Raw genomic sequence first — 26,295 nt, 5'->3', positions numbered from 1 at the left:
CAAGTACTGACACTGCAAAGTTTATTCTAATAGTTGAAAAAAACACCAGAAACATTGTAACTCTACCTTTGTACCTAGTACTATTTCCCACTCCCACTCAGCGTATCTACTCTCCTTGCCTGATTTCATGGTTCCCAACACTGTCTACTGGAGCCCTGGTGGTGCATTGGGTAAGAGCTTGGCTGCTAACCAAAATGTCAGCCACTCCTTGGAAACCCTATGGGGCAGTTCTACTCTCCCCTATGCCCTATCGGGTCGCTAAGAGTCAGAATAGACTCAATGGCAAAGGGTTTTGTATTTTAGCACATTCTCAAAAAAACCAAATGCACTGCTGTTGAGTTGATTCCGACTCATAAGGATCCTATAGGACAGAATAGAATTGCGCCATAGGGTTTCTAAGGCTGTAAAACTTTATGGAAGCAGATTGTCACATCTTTTTCTCCCAAGGAGTGGCTGGTGAGTTTGAACCGCAGACCTTTCACTTAGCAGCCAAGCACTTTAATCATTGTGCCATCAGGGTCCCAACACATTCTTTTATAGTATAAAATTTACTTAATTATTATGTTTGTTATCCATCTCTTCTCTTCAAGGAAGGCAAACTTTTTACTCTTTTGTTCTTCAATGTATTTAGAAGAGTGACTGACACATAGAAGGAAATTTATAAACATACATGGAATATATTTGTGCTTGATAGTCTCTGTGGAAGCACACAGACAAGTTGGAAGCTCATGATGTAATTTATAGGAACCATATGATGCATTAAACTGTAGAAAAGATATTGCATATTTTTTTCCATGTCCTATGTAGGGCAAATTTTACATTTTTGTTCCTCAAGCTATAAATCAAGGGATTCAACATGGGAATAACCAGGGTGTAAAATATGGAAGCCACTTTGTCAATGTTAATGGAATGACTGGACTTGCGCTGCATGTACATAAATGTTAAAGTCCCATAGAACACGACCACCACCGTCAGGTGGGATCCACAGGTGGAAAAGGCCTTGTGCCTGCCCTCAGCTGAGTTCATCCTGAGAATGGCTGCTAGAACAAGCAGATAACAAACAACAACTATTAGGAATGATGAAATACAATCAAAAGCTGCAAAGATAAGAATGATCAATTCGATATCATGTTTGTTTGAGCAGAGCAAAGATAACAAAGGGAGACAGTCACAGTAGAAATGCCTGATGACGTTGTAGCCACAGAAGGATAAATTAAAAATCTTCATGGTGACCAGAAGAGAAACAAATGTGCCATAGAGATAGGGGATTGTCACCAGCACCCAACACGTCCTCTGTGACATGATGACTGTGTAGAGCAGAGGGTTACAGATGGCCGCATAGCGGTCGTAGGACATTGCTGACAGAATATATAGTTCACTAATCATGAACATAATAAAGGAAGCTAGCTGTGTAGCACAAAAATAGTAGGAGACTGTATTTTCATCCACAAGAAAGTTTACTAACATTTTGGGTCCTACAGTTGTTGAGTAACCAAGATCAGTGATAGCCAGGTGTCTGAGAAAAAAGTACATGGGTGTTTGTAGCTTGGAGTCTATCATGGTGAGGATGATGATGCCCAAGTTGCCCACCACTGACATCATGTAGATGATGAGGAACAGTCCGAACAACGGAGCCTGCAGCTCAGGGCGGTATGTGATTCCCATCAGAATGAATTCATTCAGCATTGTTAGATTATGTTTTTCCATCTTGGTCTATCAGGAAACCTATTCTGGATAGAGACATCAGCATAGTCAATAAGTTTTATGTAGTATCGTCTGGTAGCTTTTTATTATACAAAGGCAATATGCTAAATGAATAAGATAAATCAAAACTTACCAATATAGACATTTGAAAGGAAACTCACTTCCCACAAATAAAGCATAGGTAATAGAGAGAGAGAGAGGGAAAGGGAGAGAAGGAAAGAGGAAGAGGAAGAGAAATCTAACTTCTTATCAATAGGTGAAAATTTACTCCCCAAAGAACACTTGTCAATGTCTGGGATATTTTGGATGTCACAGCTAGGAGAAGGGTATTATTAGTATCTAATGGAGGCCTGGGATGTTACTAAACATTCTACTATATACAGTGTAACGCCCCACAATAACAAAATTTCCAGTTCAAAATGTCACTAGGGTGGTGGTTGAGAAACTCTGATATAGATATAGATGTAGATGTAGGTGTAGGTGTAGGTGTAAATGTACATGTAGTCATACGTGTACATGCACATATACATACACATATACATATACATAGATAGGATCCCCAGTGGAGCAATAGATAAGAGCTTGACTGCTAACCCAGAAGTTGGCTTTCGAATCTACCAGCCACTCCTTGGAAACCCAGTGGGGAAGTTCCACTCTGTCCTGTAGGGTCTCTCTGAGTTGGAATTGACTCAGTGACAACAGGTTTGGTGTGTTTTTTTAAATCATGTAGATACATAAAGAAAAATTTTTTTAAAAAATTAAAATTTTTAAGTGTTAGTTATATGGATGGTTACTAAACATTCTGTTTGCCATTTAATGACAATCACATGATGAGATTTATGAACTTATAATACATATGTTAATTTCATTAAAAAATTTTAAATTGAAAATACCCAGAATGAGTGGAAACATTGAATAAGCCTTGCTTCAAGACACAGGCCAATAAAAGCCCTTATGCCACAGGAGGTGCAGACTGAAACAACATACTTGTCAGGTATTGAACATATGCACTAACAAGGAAAATCTAATAGATGGTAATGGGGATTATTTGTCTTTATACAGGAAAATATTCCAGGTGGTAGACACACCCAGATAGAGTCTCTGTTATACCTCCACTTGCAGGTTATAGAATAAGATATCTTAATCTCCTTATCCACATCAGCAAAATGACCACTTCCTTTAAGGTTGCTTGAAAAATAAATGAGGAATAAATGTTTCAATGTATTTGAGGTGTCAGGACATAGATCTCAAATATCAAGTATATAGTGCTGTTGTTGTTTTTAAAATGATGACAGTTACCTGAAAGAAGTTTTCTTTACATACGCATATGTAAATTCTTCTAGTGTGAATTAGCTTCTATGTCAGGGTTAAGATGATAAGTAGTAGGTGGAGTAACGTGGTATCCATGTAACTGAACCCAGCCCTTCCCTCCTCCACCCTCAACTTCATGACTAAAATTGTACCATCAGTGTGCCAGTCTTCTGGATTATATATCTTCTACTTTATTTAAAACATTTTAATATAAATTGATCGACTGCTAATCTAAAGCTTGGCTGTTCGAAACCACCAGGGGCTCCTCAGGTGAAAGACTTAGCTGTCGGCTTCCATAGAGATTTAGAGCCTTGGAAACCCTATGGGGTCACGACTGAGTCAGGATCCACTTGACAGCAGTGTGTTTTAATATAAATTTACTTAAGATATGTCCTAACCTAGGGACATTTTCATTATAACTAACATATACTAAGTTGTTTGTAACAAATCAGATATATTTTTTCATGGAAGAATCTAAGATAGTGAGAGGAAATTTGAGCAAATTGGGAGAAAGTGAGGTCTCTGTCATTGATTTTATATAATGAAATTTCATTAGAAAATTCCATTTGGATAAGGAAATCCTCTAGTTTAAACTATTATATAGTCCATAATGTTTATAAACATAAGTATATGTAAATTAAAATGTGTATACATCTCTCTAATAAACCACATATTAAAAAAAAAAAAATGCCCAAGAAGAATGAGAATGGCAGTCTAAGGGAAAATAATTAATGATTTGAAATGATACTACTTACAATGAAAATAGCAGTACCAGCATCCTCTGAGTCAGGAATAATCAAGCAGATAGAAAAATACAATAGTATTATGTTAAATAATAAAATGGTTACAGGGAAAATACACTATCTCATATAAAACATTGCTTATAAGGCTGTGACCCTATACACACACATTGCTTATGTCAGTAAAGCAACTGTTGGTCTCTTCCTGCCTGGAGCAAAGGAGATTGAAGAAAACTGAAGACGCAGGAAAGTAGTTAGTCCAAGGGACTAATAGGCCACATGAACCACAACCTCCTCTAATGTGAGACCAGAAGAACTCGATGGTGCCTGGCTAGCACTACAGACCACTCTGACGAGGATCACAATAGAGGGTCCCTGGCAGAATAGGTAAAAAATGTAGAACAAATTCAAATTAAAAAAAAAGATCAGATTTACTTGTTTGGAAGAGGCCAGAGAAACCCCTGAGGCTATGGCCCTAAGACAATTTTCTGACATGAAACTATTGATACTCCTGGAGGCCACCTTTCAGGGCAATAACAGATGGGGCTATGAAATTAAACAATAACATCTGTGAAGAATGTGCCCATTAGAACAATCAACTAGAGGAGACCAAAAGAGCAAGAAGGTGGGGAGGGACAGGGCAGCCTGACTAATGGAAACAGGGAAGCCAGGGAGGAAATAAGGAGAGTGCTGACACATTTTGTGCACAAATCTTTGATTAGAAAATTAATTTGCTTTCTAAACTTTCACCTAAGCACAGTATTTTTTTTTTTTTTTAAAGAAGTGACGAATTGGGTATCAGTAGGTATTACAACTAGGAAATCAGTTTCCTTCAATGAATGCAATAAAATCAGTATAAATCTTGTTTAGCTGCAATGACGAATGGGTGATAGAAACAAGTATTTATATTGGTAACTACTGATTTTCCTATAAGGTAAGGGAAGATAAAACGACTTTCTCTCAACAGCTTTGGAGTTCTATGGATAACACCAAATTATTTTTCAGAGGTTACTATCTTTGGTGAGTATCTGATTCTCATTTTATAAAGCTATATTCTTTGAGAAAATTATGTCTTCTTTCTGCCAGATTCCATAGGAACCTGAAGAATATGGTATATATTATACTATCATCATAAAACTGGGTACTTAAAAGATTTCCTAAACTCCAAAAATTGCTTTTCACATCTCGACATGAATTGTGAGATGAAAATATATTTGTTTCCTCACCAAGAGATTATCAAAAATGCACGTTTATACACTTATTTAAATATGCATTAAATATTCAATTACACTTGAGAGGGGCATAAGAAGAGCCTAGAGCCAGTATATAACTAAGAAGTTAGAAGGACGTCAACATTGGAGACTGAATAGCTGCAGCTTCCTAGTTCCACTGCAGTATTTTTTAATAGTGCATATGCTTCCTTTACTTTCATATTTGAGCTCTATCATTCACATAATTAGGCCACCTGGGTGGTGCAAACAGTTAAGCACTCAGCTACGAACTGGCATTTGGCAGGTTGAGTTCACTCAGACATGCCTTGGAAGAAACAAAGATCTACTTCTGAAAGGTCACAGCCATTGAAAAACCTACGGAGCACAGTTCTCTGACACACACAGGGGAGCTACGAGGCAACATTGACTCCAGGACAACTTTTTTTTTTTTTCTCTTTGTTTTTTATTCATATGATTATTTATATAAAATAAAAATATTGTTTAACCATATATTGATAATGTTTCAAAGATGCTTATGAGCATTTATCCTCTGAAACAGGGTGAGAATATTTGAAAAAAAAATAAGAAGAAGAAAAAAGGGAGAGAGATCCAAGTCTTAGGCACTGCTGAAAAGTAGAATGCACGCAGAACTGAGTCAGAAATCCTAATATTTTGCGACGACTTTGCCATTGAATAAAGTGGGACCCTGCAAGTGTCACCGAAACATTCTGGGTATTGGTAAAATATGGAAATACTCTCTCTTTTTTACCTGTAAGGAAGCCTCTGTCTTGATTCTCCCATGTGCTTCTTTACATGGCATGGTGAGAACAATTTAAAGATTTTTTTTTTTCCCTTGGAGATTCTCCTTGAGGATATGTCAAGCAATTTATCGATTGTCCCTGAAGCATTTGAAAGCTTAACAAAATATCTGGGGGTTGTCTGTTAATTGTCCAGGACAATTTTATTCACCAAGGACCAAGTTTTTATTCATATAGTGTATACACAGGTCTGTATTTATCTGTTTCATGCATTCTTGCATCTTACTCTTTGTTCACTGTCCATTTTAACAAACCAGGGATCTGGATTAAAATATTGCATCTGTAAAACAGAACTATCAATATACAACATTTCTACAGTGGTCTCTTCAAATAGACGACAAAATGAGTAAGTGCTTAAACACATTCTTACTGCGTTATTTAAAGCCTTAAATGGAGTAAAAGTAATGCATTGTGCATATGTGAAGTATGACTTCTTGTTTGCTGTTATTATTGTTGTTGTTGAAGTTTTCTTTCTTTTTTTTTTTCTACCTCAGGATCAGAAATGTTACCCTTGCTTCTCATTTCATGATCAATTTGCCATCATCTGTCTGTTTAGGTTTTTTGCTTGTTTGTTTTATTTTCTATCATTACATTTCAACATTTTGTGTTTTTCCTTTTTGTCCAATCCTCATTCCAAAACATCTTTCTTACCTTAATACATGCTCTGTTGTGCTTGACATATGCTCTACCATATCAGTATATGCTTATAAAGTGTGGTATCTTGTGTGTAACGTTTCCTTATGAATAGATATTTACTGTGCTGTAAATCTTTTTGCTGCATTTTGTCAATGAAAATAATTGTGATGTATCCATTTGTGACTTTTTTGCATATTTGTCCTATGTAATTGTATGTATGTATATATACACATACTTTTTTTTCACTTGTCTATTCTGTAATGGAAGGAGCCATGGTGGTGCAGTGTTCAAACACTCTCTGTTAACTTAAAGGTTGCCTGTTTGAAGCAATAAGCCATTCTGAGGAGAAAAGATGTAGCCATCTGCAACCATGTATATTATAGCCTAGGGAACCCTGTGGGGTATTTCTACTCTGTCCTATAGGTCATTATGAGTCGCAAATAACTTGAAAGTACCTAACAAAACAAAAATTCTTTAATGGTAGATATTTTGTTGCTTCCAACAGAACGTTGTCTGACTTTCTTGCTTTGTTCATTTTTATGACCATTTTTGTGGACTGTTGATTTTCTTTTCTTTTTTTTTTTGAGTTTTGAGATCCCTGTATATATTATGGATCTCTGATGACGCAGTGGTTAAAGAGCTGGGTAGCTAACCAAAAAGTTGGCAGTTTGAATCCACCAGCCGCTCCTTGGAAAACTGTGGGGCAGTTCTGCTCTGACCTATAGGGTTGCTATGAGTTGGAATCGACTTCATGGCAAGAGGGTAGCACGGGGGTGAGGAAGAAGGGGGAGGTAGTAAACATTATAGACACAAGTCATTTATGAGATATATTATTTGAATATATTGTCTCCCAGCTTATAACTTGTTTTTATACCAGTGTCTTTTGATAGCAGAAGTTTTAATATTTCATGTGGTCAAGTTTTTTGTGGATTTCGTTTTTGGTGTTACATCTATGAAATCACCGATATATCTATAGAGTCAATGAAACCCCACTTAAAATCCAAACAGTATTTTTGTTTTTTTTAAATAAACTAATAAGCTGAAAGTAAATTCACAAATAAATGCTGAGTTAACTTTTTAGTTTTATAACTGTATTGTAGACTCAGATTTTTTACATTAAAAAAACATGTCACCTATCAATAAATAAAGTTTCCCTTCTTCCTTTCCAATCTGGATGCTTTCTATTTATTTATTTAACTTTTACTGCCTTATTGTGTTACCTAGAACATCCACTAAAATGTGCAATAGATTTGGTGAGAGTAGGTTTACTCGTTTTGTTCCTGGTCTTACTGATAATGTATTCAGCCTTTCATACCATGTATGGTGGTAGCTGTAGGTCGTTCATGTGTGCCCTCTATTAGTTTGAGGATACGCCGTTTTAATATTAATTTGGTCAAAGTTTTATCCCAATTATTGGGACTTTTAAAAGGTTTCTCTTCATCTATTTATATGACATTGTTAGTCATTTCTAATTTGTGATAACGGTGAGCGTCATTAATTGATTTTTTTAATGCAAAACTAACCATGCATTCCTGGGGCACACCAAATTTGGTGTACTATTGTCTTTACATATTGCCAGACTCAATTTCTTAAAATTTTGTTTGGATTTTTTCACATACATGCTCTGTTGTTTTCTTTTAATGCCTTTGTCTGTGTTTGATATCATGGTGAAGCTATCCTCATATAGAAACTGCAAATATACACTTCTCTTCAGTTTTGTGGAAGAGTTTGCATAGAATTAACTAATTCTTTCTTCCTGAACACTTAATAGAATTTCCCAGTCAAGTGGCTTGGACTGACTGAGGATGGGGAGAATTTTAAATTTCCATTTTGATATCCCCTTTATCAGTGATTTTTTTTTTTTTAATCATGTGTTTTCTAGTATCTGTATTTATGGAAATATACTCTTCCTTGTATGGTTGTAACCTAAAACTCAGATTGGATTTTTTGTAAACACAACCTTAGCATATCTAAAAATTAATTTTTTCTCATTGCAAATATTTTGAATTCTAAAAGAATAAAAATAATAAAATATGCATGGAAAATTAGGGTGGAACATGGAGCAACTATGTCCAGAAATCATGTCAAATATATAAAATGCTACGTATCATACATTTCTCACTAGAAACACAGCATAGATCAAAGCATGGCTTATAACCTTTTGCCCTTTCTGAGTAGATAATCAAAATGATGAATTTAAATGGTAGATCCTCATCAAAATAGAGTGCACACTCATATCAACCAAATTTGAGAAAATCCAGCTGAACAAAAACAAGGCGACAAATCTAACTCATCATATACTAGACCTCTTACAAAAGGATACATAAACAATTAGAAAATTTCTCTAAAGAAGAGTAAATATTGTTTTCTGTAGAGATAAGGACAATAATCTATGAGACAAAAGCGTGCAATTAGGAAGCAATATCAATCCAGGAGAGAAAAAATGCAAAAACCTGGAAACTTCTATGGCTGAACTCAATAAACTTATCTTTACTGGTATATCCACTGATACAGACAAAATGGGATGATTTAGCCAAAACTAGTACCGAGCTGATCCTGTTGAATATAATAACTTTATTTTGTTACTGTTTATATTTATATTAAAATTTAATAATAATAAATTAATAACACCATACGACACAATAGTATAGGAGAAAAATATACTGACATTGACATATATGTGAATTATCTGAAGCTATTTAAAATCTTTTTGATCATGAAGTATGTTCCTTTAAACGTTGGAACTTCATGTGCCATGAGCTATCACAGATAAATTTAAGTATAAACTTTAAGAAATGTATCTGAATACACCACAAATGTTTTAAAAATACAAGAATAACCTTACCAGATAATATAACAGAATTGTAGGTTTAAAACTTTGTGATCATCACTGCCTTCTAAGTATGTATGTGTATCTATCTGTCTGTCTAGCTATGAATCTATTTATCTCTCTGACAGATATCTATTCCTGAACAGTATGAGCAGAGAGGTCTCTGAGTAAACTGTTAGCAGACAAATGCAGAAATTAAACCTCAGAGCATTAGCTTATAAAAGTGAGCACATGAAGTCCACATTTACCTCATAGAAAACATATCAAGAATAATGGTGGAAAGCAGAAGTGAATCAAAATTCTTAATATTTTGCTGTGGCTTTGCCGTTGATTAAAAGTGGACCCTTGAAAATGTCACTAAAACATTCTAGATATTAGTAAAACATGGCACTACATTAAATAAATTTACCTTTTACCTGTAATGAATCTGTTTTGACACCTCATGCATTTCTTTACATGGCACAGTGGGAAAACTTATAGCTTTCTCTCAGCCTTTGAGCCTCTCCCTGAGTGCATGGAGTTTCTGTGAGTCAGAACCAACTCAATGGCGCCTAACAACAAGTACAACTATTGAGATTATCGGGGATTCATTAAGTATTTTATTGAATCGTAGATTATTTCTTATTATAACTGTAATCATACTTAACTTGTATACTCATATTCCTCAGTTAGTATTTTCTTATCATTCTCTCTCCCTCTTTTTCTTTTTCTCTGTCTCTCTTATTTTCAGGAGCTCCTTCAATGAAAAGCTATATCGGTGGATTGGACAACTTTATTTCTTTGGGTTGGTAGACATCACTGAATTGTGTGTTGTTCCTTTTGATCTGTTGATTACTGTGGTAGGAAGCTCTTGGATGCTTACATCAATCATGGCAATACCCAATATATTGCACAATTGCAGCTGGTTCTTTCAGATCTTAGTCTATATGAATGACACAACCTACAATTCCCTGGTGTCCAGCCATCACAATTGCATGTGGTGCTTCTGTCTCTCTCCACTGCATGTAATAAAACATTCAATAAGTAAATGAATCACTCAAACATTAGCTCAAGGAAGAGGGATTTCTTAATTAAAAAAAAAAAAAAAGTCCAGTAGTGGTGCCTGATGGCTCTCATTGTTTCACTAGCTCAGCAAAACCAAAGTTAATATATTTGAAAATTTCTTGCCCTTAAATTAAATTCCCAAAAAATTGAAGCTCACACAGCCACAAAGAACAAGAAGCAGAAGATGACGGGGAATAAATCTTCTCCTCACAAACCTCCCTTTTTAAGGAAGTAACATCAGTTTTAACAAGGCCCTGGCAGACTTCTACAAATCATTAGTAATGATGATTTAGCTCTTTTCTTTAATGCTGCTTGTATCTTATTTTTTTTTTAAACCTGGCTAAACTTCTTAAGTCAGAAATTAACAAATCATTTTTTAAAATGGGAACTTTTTGTTTATTTATTTTTAGCATCTTCCTTACTAAACCAAAAAACAACCCTTGCCATTTAGTCGATTCTGACTCATAGAGACCCTATAGGACAGAGTAGATCTGCTCCCTAGAGTTTCGAAGGAGTGGCTGGTAGATGCAAACTGCCAACATTTTGGTTAGCAGCTGAGCTGTTAACCACTGTGTCACCAGGGCTCCTTTTCCTTGCTACTTAATGATAATTCATAATATCCTGCACTGCACGTTTATGATAAACCTGTCCAGAATACGTCCTGCATTCACTTTGTGATCATTTTCTATTATTTGGTTTGAGCAACTCAGGCATCCAAAATGAACCGATTACCTTGCTGACTCAATTTATTAATTCATTGCCTTTGTCAAATTTATTCTCTCCCAGACATTGTCCTAGTTACTCACTATTTTATGAAACCCACTGCTGCTTCTCTTCTTTTAATCTGATACTCTCTGTCATCTCAGAGACGACATCATTAAAGCAGGAAATTCACATTAAGAGGTAATCTAGAGTAGCAGTTATGAGACTGGAACCTGGAGCTAAGCCATGTTTGAAACTTGGTTCTAATGCTTAAGACCACTGTGAACTTGAACAGTGTATTTATCCTTCATGAGTAGAACTTGGATAATTTATTTACCCTCTCTGAACTTCCATTCTTAGGGAATCTTACCCATGCAGGAGGGTGCTGGGAAAACAAGTGCTTAAGGTCCTCAACTGACTCACAAGTCCAGTTCTCACTGTTCTGATGAGTTTCTCCCTTGGTAACTGGCGGAGTGGTTTTCTTTACTTCACTGTGGTGGATTCAAGCTTTGAGCCTGTTGAGTTTGACAATTGTAAAGGAAGCAAAGAGGAGTTCCAAAGGGCTAGTCCACTTCTGCTGAAGGGGGTTGGCTTTCCATGCCTTGAGAAGGGCACAATCACCACGCTAGAATGAACAGAGGGGCACTTCTGGCTCTGGGGGTCTCCTCAGATGAGGGTATCTGTGGAGAGAAGACAGAGTTGCCCAAAGGGACAGCAAATATTTAGTAACTTGAACATCTCCAACCTCGTGGAGGGAGGGAGGTTGGTCATTATTAAGGTAAGCTACGTTGGTCATATTGGGTTTCTCTAATAAAAGGTGCCCACGTAACAGCTTAAATGGACTAAATTTTCTTTTGCTTCTAGGGGTGGATCGAACACTCAAGAGGGTCATAGGCAATGCCTTTCTCTATATTAGCTTAGTCTCTTGGTACAGCTTTACTAGGTATCTCTTCAGAATCTCGTTAGCTCTCTCTACTTTAGGCTGGACTGGGGTCTCCAGGCTGTGTGTAAGTTCCAATTAATGTTCAGGGCAATTGCCACCAATTACACCACCAAGGCCACAAAATGTGGGCCTTTGTCACTGCCAATGGAGATGGGAAGCTGGATTCAAGGGAAGATTTCATTCAGGAGGTGCTTCACAACCTCAATTGCCGTTTCAGTCCTGCAAGGAAAAGCTTCAGCCTAGTTAGTGAAGGTTTCAGTAAAGACAAGCAGGTATTTGTAATTCCCAGGAGCCTGAGGCATCTCAGTGAAATCCACCTGCTGGTCATGTGGAGGCATTGCCCCAGTTTGCTGGAGTCCTGGGGGGGCTTCAGCAGTGCTCTTGGGATTATTTTTCTCATGGGTGGGGCAGCTCTTTTCCATTGTTGCAATAGTGGCATGGACCTTTGATCTAATTAAATGTCTCTTAACCCAGTCATATAACAGTATTGAAATCCTGTTGCTCTGTCTCAGTCCATTCTAAGAGGTGTGTGTCCTTTCCCTCTAAGGCTCGGTGTAATGGCTTGGCAATAATTCTGAAATTTGGTTTCCAGATGAGGCAAAAACCAGCCATTCTCGAAAAACCTCAGTGCTGTCTCCGGTTAATAGAGGCCGCCGATGTGCAGATAGAGTCTTTTTGGGCAGGGAGGAATTCTAGCTCTCCTTATCTTATTTTAAAACCAGATAAATCACATCCTTTTGTTTGACCTGAGCTTTTTCTTTTGAGACCCAATACCCTACATTTCCTAGAAAGTTCAAAACCTCTATGGTATTCCGGAGGCAGGCATACTCACGATGGCTAGCAATGAGTAAACATACTGGAAGAGTATACCATTGGTCACCATCAGTTGTCTCAGTTCCTCAGCTAGGGTGGGCCCAAAAACAGTGAAGTTATTTTTAAACCCCTGGAGAAGGACTTGCCAGAAGAGTTGTTGCCTTTGTCCATTGTCCTGGTCTTTTTACTCAAAGGCAAAGATTTCCGTCCCCCACCAGCACCACCACTCTGATGCAGAAGAATGCATCTTTCAGAACCAGTACAGTGAATCTGGAAAAAGTGGGTGACAAGGTCAATAGTAGAGTATACCAGCTGGAAACTACAGGGTGGACCATTACTCTTACCTGGTTGATTGCTCATAAATCCTGAACGAACTGGTATTCTGTGTTTTTCTTCTTCACTGGCAGGATGGTATGTTGAACTATGACTGACACGGTCTGAGCAGTCCATATTTCAGGTATCTGGTGAGATTTTTCCAAGTGCCTTTCAGGCTTCCAATCCAACGGGGTATTGCTTAAGTTAGACTGGGGGAGAATGCCAGTTTGGAGCTCAACCGCCACTGGGGGAATGTTTTTGGTGCATGCTGGCACCTTGTTGGCCCATACCCATGGGACCACTGCTTCCTTTATGTCTAGCCCTACTGATCCCTGGATGTGTCCTTCCATTCTATAATTTGTGAGCGACTCTGCAGTAAGGGCCATCTGCAGTCACTATCCATTCTCTGGTAGTACCTGCATCTGCATGGTCTCTTTAGCAAAAGAAATTTGTGCTTGCAGTTTGCACAACAAGTCTCTTCCAGCAAGGGAATGAGACAGTGAGGCACGTAGAGAAAATAATGTGTTAATGGCTTCCTTTGTATGGAACAGGTTAGAGGATGGAGGAAAGGAGGGTTCTCCTCTTACCTGAGACTCCCATGTGTGGGTCAGGACTGAGTGGGTTGCTCTGGTATCCACTAGAAACCATATAGGTGCCCCCCACCTTCATTATAACTAGAGGCTTAGGTGGGGGACTTGCTTCCAGTCCTCCTCAATCTGAGTCTTCCCCTATTGTCATCATGGGGCACTGGGGAACCCCATACTCTTTCTTAACTCTAGTTAAGAATATAGGGCACTCTGTCTTCCAATATTCTCTCTCTTTGCACTAGGTGCACTGGTCTTTGTCTAAGGAGAGTCTGGTCCTGTCATCTCCCTCTCTCCTCAGGGGCTCTCCTCTTCTTGGGCTTGCAGGAGACAGATCATTTCCAAACAGGGTAGTGTCCAGGAATGCGGCCTTTCTCTTCTGATTGGTGATTTTTCTGTTCCTTTTCCTGGTCCTGATTGTATATACCTGGTCGGCAAGCTTAACAAGCCACGAGATCCCCAACTCCACACCTCCCTCATGTTTTTGAAGTTTTCTGTGTATATCCTTGGCACTCTGCCCGATAAAAATCTTATTCAACATGTGAGCATTTTTGAGACTCACAGGGTCCATTTATGCAAACTGTCTAAAAGGCTCATACACACACCTTACACACTCACACAACCTAATTCAGTGCACCAACCTAATAACAGACACCTAGAGCATTTTATGCCCTCAACAGTCAATTCCTCCCTCTTTTTGGGGCTTGTAAGTCCTTACCTAGGAATTACCCAGTTATTTACAAAATAACTCCAAATACCTAGAGTCTTTAATGCCCTCAATGGTTAATTCCTCTTGCTTCTTGGGACTCTTCTAAGGTCTTAACTAGGTATGTAATAAATAACCAGGTCTGTTTTGTGTCTACCATGGAATTACCATTGGGTCCAAGGTGAATCAATTTCCAGGGCTTCTAGAAGGTCTCTGGGAGAAATCTCCTGGTGGCACCAGACTTTGGGAACAGTCTGTTGTCCGATCCACCTCTGGAACTTAGAGGATGACTCCTGGCTGACTTCTAGAAATTTTCCCAGGTGAAAACCCAGCTTCTTTTTGGCACAACTCATCTCATACAATAAACAAGAGACAGAGATGGGGGAGAAGAAAAGTACCTTTATTTCTTTGTGCAAGGAAGGGAAATACTTGGGGCTGCTGCTGCCATGACTCCTCAGACAGGGTGAGGAGAAAGGTTACTCATAAGGGGTTTACAAATAGGAAGTTCATACAAGTTACATCAGCAACATTATTAACAATAATATGCAGCTGCATTGGGGTGTACATATAACTTCATACATTGCATGTTCAGAATATGGCAGTTAAACTCCACCCAGAGGCACAGAAATTACTAAGTATGAGGTCAAAAAGTTTATCCTGAATGTCAACATGGCGCCTGAATAGGTTTCCGCCAATTTCCTCTAGTTTTGGAAAGCAGTTAAGGAGAGGGGAACCAAGATTTTAATGTAAAGCTATATAGGGCGTACCAAGCAAGCTGCTTTGAGACAGTGGAATTTTCTGCAGCCTGAGGAGTTCTGTCTTATCATGACCATCTTCACCTTCTAACTGCTTCAAACTTCTAAAAATATTTATGCTTACATGACAATATAACGTGTACCTTTTTCTTATATTTCAATAAATTATTTTTATTCAAATTTCATTGGCTAAACATGGGATTTTATTTCTTGATCCACAACCAAGAAAACAATTTAGACTCTAGTAGCTTCAATAAAATCCCAGTAATTTTGAAAAGAAAAAAAAAATGAAAAATTTTGAGGGTTAACGTGGAGCAACTATGTCCATAAGGCTTGATAACTGTCAACTATCCTTGTCACAAAGCACACCTACTTGAGTTAGAAATACAGTTTACTGCAAACCATGGGATTATCTGATTAGGCCTCTCACAAATATGGTATACAAAACTCAGTGAAAACATAGTGCATAATAAATATTGACCAGAGTTTAGGAAAGAAAAACCAATGAAACAGAAGCAGCAAACTTAACTCATCGTAGACTATCGTGTTAATCAAAATCAAACCTGTTGCCATCGAGTCGATTCCAACTCAGAGTGATCCTATAGGACAGAGTAGAACTGTCCCATAGAGTTTCCAAGCAGTGTCTGGTGGATTCAAACTGCCTACCCTTTGGTTAGCAGCCGTAGCACTCAACCAGAACATCCTGTTACCCAAGGAAATTCACATAAAAATAAACATTTAAAAAAGTTGTTCATATAGATAAGAAAAGATAACAACTCATGAAACAAGAAAGATGATTATTAAATAAGAACGACGAATGGGGAAGGAAGGGATTATGAACCTGGGAGCAACTATGGATGACTTTAAGAACTTTATCTTAATTAGTATATATTTTGATCTAGGCAAAATGAGTTGATTAAAACAAAGCCAGATGCAAAACTGAACCTTTGAATTGCTAAATTTCAAGCTATGTTGAGTTAACAGATTTCCATGTGAAAGTAAAAGCATAAATAAGAAAAGAATGGAACTTCAAGGTCTGGAAAGGGGACATTTGAGCAAATTTAGATAACTGAGTACTTCAAATCCTCAAGCTACACTGAGACTCCTAGCAACTTGGCCGGTGTCTAATACCTCCCTCAGAAGGCTATGAAGGCTAAAACAGAAGGCAACGGCTTACACAAACACATACATACACAAACACATGTACTGACACTGCAATTTTATTCTAATAGTTGAAAAATACACTTGAATCCTTGTAACTCCTTTTTTGTACCTAGTAATTTTCCCACTCCCACTCAGCATATCCACTCTCCTTACCTGATTTCATGGTCCCCAACACCTTCTCCTAGAGCCCTGCTGGTGCACTGGGTAAGAACTTGACTGCTAACCAAGAGGTCAGCACTTCGAATGACCAGCCCATCCTTCAAAACCCTATGGAGCAGTTCTACTCTATCCTATAGGGTCGCTAGGAATCAGAAGCGACTCAGTGGCAAAGGGTTTTGTTTTATAGCACATTTTCAAAAAAAAAAAAAAAAACAAATGCAGTACGATCCAGTAGATCCCAGCTCATCGCCAGCCTAAAAGACAGAGTAGAACTGCCCATAGGCTTCAAGGCTGTATATCTTTATGGAAGCCAACTGTCATACCTCTCTCCCATGTGGTAGCTAATGGGTTTGAACAACCGACCTTTCAGTTAGCAGTTGAACACTTTAACCACTGTGCCACCAGGGCCCCAACACATTCTTCTATACTAAAAAATTTACTTAATTATTATGTTTGTGATCCATCTCTTCCCTTCAAGGAAGGCAGAGGTTTTCACTCTTGTTCATCAGAGTATTTAGAAAAGTGACTGGCACATAGAAGGAAATTTCTAAATACGTGTGGAATATATTTGTGCTCACTATTCCCAATGGAGGCACACAGACAAGGTTTGAAGCCTATGATGGAATTTATAGGAACCATAGGATGCATCAAACTGTAGAAAAGACATTGCACATTTTTTTCCATGTCCTATGTAGGGCATATTTTACATCTTTGTTCCTCAAACTATAAATCAAGGGATTCAACATGGGGATGACCAAGGTGTAAAATATGGAAGCCACTTTATCAGTGTCAGTGCAATGACTGGACTTAGGCTGCATGTACATAAAGATTAAAGTCCCATAGAAAACTACCACCACTGTCAGGTGGGATCCACAAGTGGAGAAAGCCTTGTGCCTGCCCTCAGCTGAGTTCATCCTGAGAATGGCTACAAAAACAAGCAGGTAAGAAACAAGAACTATTAGAAGGGATGAAATCAATTCAAAAACTGATAAGATGAGAGTGATCAATTCAATTTCATATGTGTTTGAGCAGAGCAAAGATAACAAGGCAAGATTGTCACAGTAGAAATGCCTGATGACATTGTGGCCACAAAAGGATAAGTTAAAAATCTTTATGGTGACCAGAAGAGAAACAAATGTGCTGTAGAGATAGGGGATTGCCACCAGCACCCAACACGTCCTTTGTGGCATGATGACTGTGTAGAGCAGAGGGTTACAGATGGCCACATAGCGGTCATAGGACATTGCTGACAGAATAAAAAGTTCACTAGCTATGAACACAATAAAGAAAGCTAGCTGTGTAGCACAAAAATAATAGGAGATTGTATTTTCATTCACAACAAAATTTACTAACATTTTAGGTCCCACAGCTGTTGAATAACCAAAATCAGTAATAGCCAGGTGTCTGAGAAAAAAGTACATGGGTGTTTGTAGCTTGGAATCTATCTTGGTGAGGATGATCATGCCCAAGTTGCCCACCATTGAAATCATGTAGATGATGAGTAATAGCCCAAACAGTGGAGCTTGCAGCTCAGGGCGGTCTGTGATTCCCGTCAGAATGAATTCTTTTAGCATAGTTAGGTTATGTTTTTCCATCCTGGTCTATCAGGAAACCTATTCTGGATAGAGACATTAGCACAGTCAATACGTTTTATGTAGCATCATCCGGTAGATTTTTAGTATACAAAAGCAATATGCTAAATGAATAAGATAAATCAAAACTTTCCAGTATAGGTATTTGAAAGTAAATTCACTCCCACAAATAAAGTACAGGTCATGAAGATAGAGAGAGAGGGAAAGAGGGAGAGAAAGAGAATGCTAACTTGTTATCAGCTGGGGAAAACTGGCTCCCCAAGGAATATTTGTCATTGTGAGACATTTTGGATGTCACAACTAGAAGAAGGGTACTACTGGTTTCTAATGGAGGCCTGAGATGTTACTAAACGTTCTACTATCTTCAAGGTAACTCCCCACAATTACAAAATTTCCATTCCATAATGTCACTATGGCGGAAGTTCAGAAACTTTGTTATAGATATAGGTATTGAGATAGAAATACACATAGAGATAGAGATATACACAGATAAAGATGTAGGTTTAAATGTAGGTGTACGTGTACGTGTAGATGTAGATGTACATATACATATACATGCACATGCGCTTATACATATACATAGACGGGATTCAGGGTGGAGCAGTGGTTAAGAGCTTGGCGGTAACCAAAAAGCCAGCCTTTCGAATCTACCAGCTGCTCCTTGGAAAACCTTTGGGACAGTTCTACTCTGTCCTATAAGCTCTTTATGAGTTGTAATTGACTAGATGACAATGGGTTTGGTTTGTTTGTCTTTTATACACATAGATATATGAAGCAAAAATAAAAAAAAGTTAAAAATTTTATTTGTTAAGTGTATGATGGTTACTAAACTTTCTTTTTTATACCTAGAATGATGATTACATACTGCCATTTACAAAATTTTGTATGTATATTTGTTTCATTTTAAAAATTTTAAGGTGCAAATTCACCAAATGTTTGGCAATATTTAATATGCCTTACTTCAAAACATAGTCCTATAAAACCCCTTGTGCCACTAGTGGTATAGACTGAAACAACATACTTGACAAGTATTGAACACATGTATTAACAAGGAAAGTCTAATAGATCATAGTGGTAGGGATTATTTGTCTTTGTGCAGGAAAATATTCCAGGTGGTGAACCCATGCAGATATAGTCTCTGTTATACCTCCACTTGTGGGCTGTAGAATAAGATAACTTAATCTCTTTATCCACACTTGTGAAATGACCACAACCCCTTCAGGGTTGTTGAAAAAATAAATGAGGATTAAATGTGTCAATGTGTTTAAGGTATCAGGATTTAACTCTCAAATTCCAATTATGCAGTGTTTTTGTTGTTCTTAAGATGATGACAGTAAGTTACCTGAAAGGAATTTTCTTTACATATGCATGTGTAAATTCCTCTAGTGTGACTTAGCTTCTGCGTCAGAGTTATGATGATGAGTAGGTTGAGTAGCGTGTTATCCATGTCACTCATCCCAGCCTTTCCCTCCCCCATTCTCAATTTCATGACTAAAATTGGACCATCAGTGTGCCAGTCTTCCAGATTATATATCTTCTACCTTACTTAAAACATTTTAATATAAGTTGATTGATTGCTAATGTAAAGTTCTGCGCTTCAAACCTCCAGGGTCTCAGTGGGAGAATGATGTGGCAGTCTGCTTCCATAGAGATGTACAGACTTGGAAACCCTAGGAGGTCTCTACTAAGTCAGGATCGACTTGACAGCAGTTACAATACTAATTTACTTAAAATATATCCTAACCTAGGGGCATTTTCATTATAACTAATGTATACAAAGTTGTTTGTAACAAATCAGATATATTTTCTCATGGAAGAATCTAAGATTGTGAAAGGAAATTTGAGCAAACTGGGAGAAAGTGAGGTCCTTGTGACTGATTTTACATAATGAAGTTTCATTAAAAAAATTCATTTGGATAAATAAATCCTGTAGTTTAAACTATTGTATAGTACATAATGTATATAAACATAAGTATATTTAAATTAAAGTGTATATATATATCCCTAAGGTATGACAGATTAAAAGAAAAAATGCCAGAGAAAGATGAGGACGGTAGTTTAAGGGAAAAGAATTAAGGGTTTGAAATATACTACTTACAATAAAAATAGCAGTACCAGCATTCTCTGAGTGAGGACTAATCAAGCAAATAGAAAACTACAAAATTATCTATTAAATCATAAAATGGTTACAGGGGAGATACACTATCTCATATGAAACATTGCTTATAAGATTGTGACCCTATACTCACACATTGCTTATGTCAGAGAAACAACTATTATTCTCCTCTTGCCTAGAGCAAAGGAGAATGAAGAAAACGGAACACTCAAGGAAGCAATAAGTCCAAAGGACTAATGGGCCACATAGCCACAATCTCCTCTAACGTGAGACCAGAAGAACTAGATGGTGCCTGACTACCACTACAAACCACTCTGACCAGGATCACAATAGAAAGTTTGGGTTCGAATGGGTAAAGAATGTAGAACAAAATTCAAATTTGGAAAAAAAATTTAAAAAAGAAAGACCAGATTTACTGGTTTGAAAGAGGCTAGAGAAACCCCTGAGACTATTGCTCTAAAACAATTTTCTAACATAAAACTATAGACTCTCCCAGAGGCCACCTTTCAGCCCAATAACAGATGAGGCTATAAAATGAACAATTACATCTTTGAAGATTGTGCCGCTGGGAACAATCAACTATAGGAGACCAAAAGGGAAAGAAGGTGGGGAGGGACAGGGCAACCTGACTACTGGAAACAGGGAAACCAGGGAGGAAATGAGGAGAATGCTGACACATTTTGTGTGAGAATCTTTGATTGGAAAATTAATTTGCTAGGTAAACTTTCATCTAAAGCACAATAAAATGTTTTAAAAAAGTACTGAATGGGGTATCAGTAAACATTACAATTAGGATATCAACTATCTTCAGTGAATGCAACAAAAGTAATATATATCTTGTTTCTTTGCAATGATGTAAGGGTGAAGGAAAAAAGTACTTACATTTGTAAGTACTGGTTTTCCTTTCACTCAACCAAATTATTTTTCATAGTTTACTATCTTTGTTGAGTATCTAATATTCATTTTATAAAGCCTAACACTTTGAGAAAATTATATCTTCTTTCTGCTAGATTCCACTGGAAACTGAAGAATATGGTATATAGTATACTACCGTCATAAAACTGGGTACTTTTTTTTTTGTTTTGAGTTTTCCTAAACTTCAAAAGTTGTTTTTCGCATGTCAGTATGAATTGTGAGATGGAGATTTATGTTTCCTCATCAATACATTAGCAAAAATGCACATTTAAAGTTATTTAAATATGCATTGAATATTAAATTATACTTGAGAGGGACGTAAGAAGAGCCTAGAGGCAGGTTATAACTAAGGATTTGGAAAGACATCAACATTGGAGACTGAGTATTTGCAGCTTCATAATTCTGCTACAGTGTTTTTTAATATTGCATATGCTTCCTTTGCTTTGGTATTTGAGATTTATTATTCACATAATTAGGCCACCTGGGTGGCGCAAATATTTAAGCACTCAGCTTTAAACTGAAAGCTTGGAGAATCAAGTCCACTTAGATCTCGGAAGAAAAAAGCTCTGTTTCTGAAAGGTCACAGCTATTGAAAAACCTATGGAGCACAGTTCTCTGACATACATGCGGTAGCTATGAGGCAAAACTGACTCCAGGACAACTTTTTTTTTTTAAATTTACTGTACTTTAGATGGAGGTTTATAGAACAAATAACTTTCTCATTAAACACTACACGTCTTGTTTTATGACATTGGTTAACAAACCCATGACATGTCAGTACTCTCCCTTCTCGAACTTGGGTTCCCTATTACCAGCTTTCCTGTCCCCTCCTGCCTTCTTGTCCTTGTCCCTGGGCTGGTGTGTCCCTTTAGTCTCGTTTTGTCCTATGAGTCTGTCTAATCTTTGTCTAATAGGTGAACTATTAGAGTGACTATGTTACCAAGCTAAAAGGATGTCCAGGAGCCATACTCTCAGGGTTTCTCCAGCCACTGTCAGGCCAGTAAATCTGATCTTCTTTGAGTTAGAATTTTGTTCTACATTTTTCTCCAGCTCTGTCCAGGACCCTCTATTATTATCACTGTGAAAGTAGTAAGTGGTGGTAGCCGGGCACCATCTCGTAGTACTGGACTCAGTCTGGTGAAGGCCATGTTAGTTGTGGTCTATTAGTCCTATGGAGTAATATTTCCTTTGTGTCTTTAATTTTCTACGTTTTCCCTTGCTCCTGAAGGAGTGAGACCACTGTAGTATCTTATATGGCTGCTCACAGGCTTTTTTTAATGTAATTACTTAAACAAAGGAAAAATATTATTTAGCCATACAATGAAAATGTTTCAAAGATGCTTATGAGCACTTAGCCTCTGAAACAAACTGTGAATATTTGAAAAAAAAATAGTATGAAGAAAAAAGGAAGAGCAATCCTAGCCTCACACAGAACTGAATCAGAAATGCTAGCATTTTTCAGTAATTTTGCCATTGAATAATGGTGGGACCCTGCAAGTGTCACTGAAACATTCTGGATATTGGCAAAATATGGAAATAGTCTCTCTTTTTACCTGTAATGATGCCTCTGTCTTGACTCTCCCATGTGCTTCTTAACATGGCATACCGAGAAGAATTTATGGAATTTTTTTCACCCTTGGAGATTCTCCCTGAGGAGATGCCAAGCAATTTATTGACTGTCCCTGCCGCATTTGAAAGCTTAACAAAACATCTGGGGGTTGCCTGTTAATTGTCTAGGACAATGTGTATTCACCAGTGACCAAGTTTTTCTTCATACAGTGTGTGTGCATGTCTGTATTTATCTATTTCATACATTCTTAGATTTTACTCTTTGTTAATGTTCCATATTTATGATAAATGGTTCTGGATTATAATATTGATTCTATGAAACAGAACTATCAATATTCTCCATTTCCACAGTGGTCTCTTCAAGTGGGTGACAAAATGAAGAAGTGCTTAAATAGTCTCTTATCACATTATTTAAAAGACTTAAATGGAATAAATGTCATGTGTTGTGCATATGTGAGATATCACTTCCTTGTTTGCTCCTGTTATTGGTGCTGTTATTGTTATTGTTCAGGGTTTTTTTGTTTGTTAGTTTTTTTTTTACCTCAGGAACAGAAATGTTACTCTCATTTCTCATTTCATGGGCAATTGCTATCAACTGTCTATTTCGGTTTTTTCCTTGTTTGTTTTATTTTCCTTTATTATATTTCAATATTGTATGGTTTTCCATTCTGTACAATCCTTATTCCAAAACATCTTTCTCATCTTCACACATATTCAGCCATGCTTGACATATGCTCTACCCTGTCAATATACCTTTGTGTCTTAGGCTGGGTTCTCTAGAGAAGCAAAACCAGTAAAGTATATAAATATATCTACAGAGAGAGATTTGTATCAAGGATATGGCTCATGTGTCTGTAGAAGCTGGAACATCCCAAGTCCGTGGGTCAGGATATAAGCTTCTGCTGATTCATGTAGCTGCAGGGGCTGGCTAATTCAACATCTGTAAATCAGAAAGCCAGGCTCTTGCTCATAGGCTGGGAATATCGAAGAATCCAAGCTTAGCAAGCAAGACCGCAGGCAAGCTGCTAGCTCAACTCCCAAGAACCAGAGGTCAGATGAGCAGGAGCCAGCTGCAGGATACAGAGAGAGTAGAAGTCCACAAGCCTTGCCAGAATGTCCACTTTTATTCTATGTAGGCCACATATCCAGTGAAACTCCCTTTCAGCTGACTGGCTACTCACAGCAGATTCCATCATGGAGGTGACCACATTATATCAAATCTCATCACGGAAGTGATCATAGGAATGCCAAACCACTGAGAATCATGCCCCAGGCAAGTTGACACGTAACCTTAACCATCACACCTTGTAAAGTGTGGTATTGCATGTAATATTCTATCATGAATATGCCTTTTTGTGCTATAAAACTTTTTGATGCATTTTATCATTGTAAATATTTGTCATGTATCCATTTGTGACTTTTTTTTTCTTAATTATGATATATAATGGAATGACTTTAGTGCTGATTTAAAAATATGTCCAGGGTCCATACTCTTGGGGTTTTTCCAGTCTCTGTCAGACCAGCAAGCCTGGTCTTTTTTTTTTTTTGTGTATGTGTGTGTGTGAATGTGCATTTTGTTCTACATGTTTCTCCTGCACTATCTGAGACCCTCTATTGTGATCCCTGCCAGAGCAGTTGGTGGTGGTAACGAGGAATTGTCTAGTTGTTCTTGGCTCAGTCTAGCTGAGGTTGTAGTAGTTGTGGTCTATTCGTCCTTTGTAGCAACCTTATCCTTGTGTCTTTGGTCTTCTTCATTCTCCTTTGCTCTAGCCAGAATGGGACCAGTAGGTGTATCTTAGATGGCTTCTTGCAGGCTTTTAAGACCCTAGTCTCTACTCACCACAGTTGAATGTAGAGCATTTTCTTAATAGACTATGTTATGCCAATATAGCTAGATGTCCCCAGAGACCATGGTCCCCAGGCCTCAGTCCCGTAGCTCAGTCTCTCAGGGCATTTGGATGTGTCTGTGAAGCTACTATGACTTTGCCCTAGTCAAGTTGTGATGACTTCCCCAGTATTGTGTACTGTCTTACACTTCACCAAAGTTACCACTTATCTACTAATTTGTGTAAGGGTTATTGTACGAACACAAGTTTCATTCCTCTGGGATAAATGTCCAAGTGTGAGTAGCTTTAATTTTGACAAAGTCCGATTTATCCATTTGTGCTTTTCATCAATATATTTGCATGTACTAATAATTCAGTATTGTTTATTGTTGAATGGTATTTATTTTCTTGGATATAACACAATTTATTTATTCATTCTCAAGTAGATGAACAGTTGGGTTGATTCTAGTTTTTGACTGTTACAAATAAATTTGCTGTGGACACTTGTATACACATCTTTATAAGGAAAAGTGTTGTCACGTCTCTTGGGTAGATATATATGAATAAAATGGCTAAATTTTATGATAAAACTATGGTTAGCTTTTTTTTTAATGTCTACTTTTTTCCTTTTTTTTAATTGTACTTTAGGTGGAGGTATATAGAACAAAGAGTTTCTCTTTAAACAGTACACTTAACTGTCTTATGACATTGCTTAACAACCCCAAGACATGTCAACCCTCTCCTTTCTCAACTTTTTTTTTTGTGAAAATATACATAGCCAAAGATACACCATTTCAAAAATTTCTACATGCACAGTTCAATGACATCGATTATGTTCTTCCAGTTGTGCTGCTATTCTCACCTTAGATGAAGGTTTATAGAACGAAATAGTTTCTCATTAAACAGTTAGTACACATGTTGCCCTATGACAATGGTTAACAACTCCACTTCATGTCAACACTGTCTTTACTCAGGCTTGGGTTCCCTATCACCAGCTTTCCTGTCCCCTTCTGCCTTCTAGTCCTTGTCCCTGGACTGCTGTGCCTCTTTAGTCCTATTTTGTTTCATGGGGCTGTCCAATCCCCAGCTGAACAGTGAACCTCGGAATTGACTTCACCACGGAGATAAAAGGGTGTCTGTGGGCCGTACTCTCAGGGGTTCTCAGTCTCTTTCAAGCCAGTGAATCTGATCTTTTTTGTGTGTGTTAGAATTTTGTTCTACATTCTTCTCCAGCTCTGACCAGAACCCTCTACTGTGATCCCAGTCAGAGCAGTCAGTGGTGGTAGCCAGGCACCATCTAGCTGTACTAGACTCAGTCCGGTGGAGGCCTTGGTAGCTGTGGTCCATTAGTCCTTTGGACTAGTCTTTTCCTTGTATCCTGTTCTCTTCATTCTCCCTTGCTCCCGACGGGGTGAGACAAGTGGAGTATTTTAGATGGCTGCTCACAGGCTTTTAAGACCCCAGATGCTATTCACCTAAGTAGAATGTAGAACATTGTCTTTATAAACTGTTATGCCAATTTAGCTAGATGGTCCCTGAGATATGGTTAGCTTTTTAAAACCCTGATGCTTAAAGTGAGTGATTTTTTAAAGTGTTTATACCATTTTAATTTTTCACTAACATTTTATGAATGTTCCAATTCCTCCTAATACTTACCAACTGATATTCTAATAGGTGTAAAGAATTATACCATTAATGTTTTAACTTGAAATTCATTAATTAATAATGATGCTAAGTATTTTTATATGCTTATTTGCCAGCTGCATATTTTTTTGGATAAGTTATTGTTCATTTTTACGACCAATTTTGCAGACTGTTTCTTTTCTTTTCTTTTTTTTAAGT

At 37.5% G+C, this 26,295-nt stretch overlaps 2 protein-coding genes across 2 annotated transcripts; both read right to left on the bottom strand.

The window, feature by feature from the left end:
- Positions 1 to 759: 759 nt before the first annotated feature.
- Positions 760 to 2,164, bottom strand: LOC101351725 (olfactory receptor 8K3-like). Its single transcript, XM_004389228.2, has 2 exons — positions 1,848 to 2,164; positions 760 to 1,707 (listed from the first exon to the last, which is right to left on the bottom strand). Exons 1-2 carry the CDS (start codon positions 1,881 to 1,883, stop codon positions 760 to 762), a joined length of 984 nt encoding a protein of 327 aa, XP_004389285.2. The 5' UTR covers positions 1,884 to 2,164.
- A 14,918-nt stretch (positions 2,165 to 17,082) lies between these two features.
- On the bottom strand, positions 17,083 to 18,176 carry LOC101351457 (olfactory receptor 8K3-like). The gene has a single exon (XM_004389227.2). The coding sequence runs from the start codon at positions 18,028 to 18,030 to the stop codon at positions 17,083 to 17,085; it is 948 nt and encodes a 315-aa protein (XP_004389284.1). The 5' UTR covers positions 18,031 to 18,176.
- Between the last annotated feature and the right edge of the window lie 8,119 nt (positions 18,177 to 26,295).

Source organism: Trichechus manatus, unplaced genomic scaffold (assembly GCF_000243295.1).
Source record: "Trichechus manatus latirostris isolate Lorelei unplaced genomic scaffold, TriManLat1.0 scaffold00236, whole genome shotgun sequence".
Lineage (NCBI taxonomy): Eukaryota > Metazoa > Chordata > Mammalia > Sirenia > Trichechidae > Trichechus > Trichechus manatus.
This window is presented reverse-complemented; position numbering and strand designations above follow the sequence as displayed.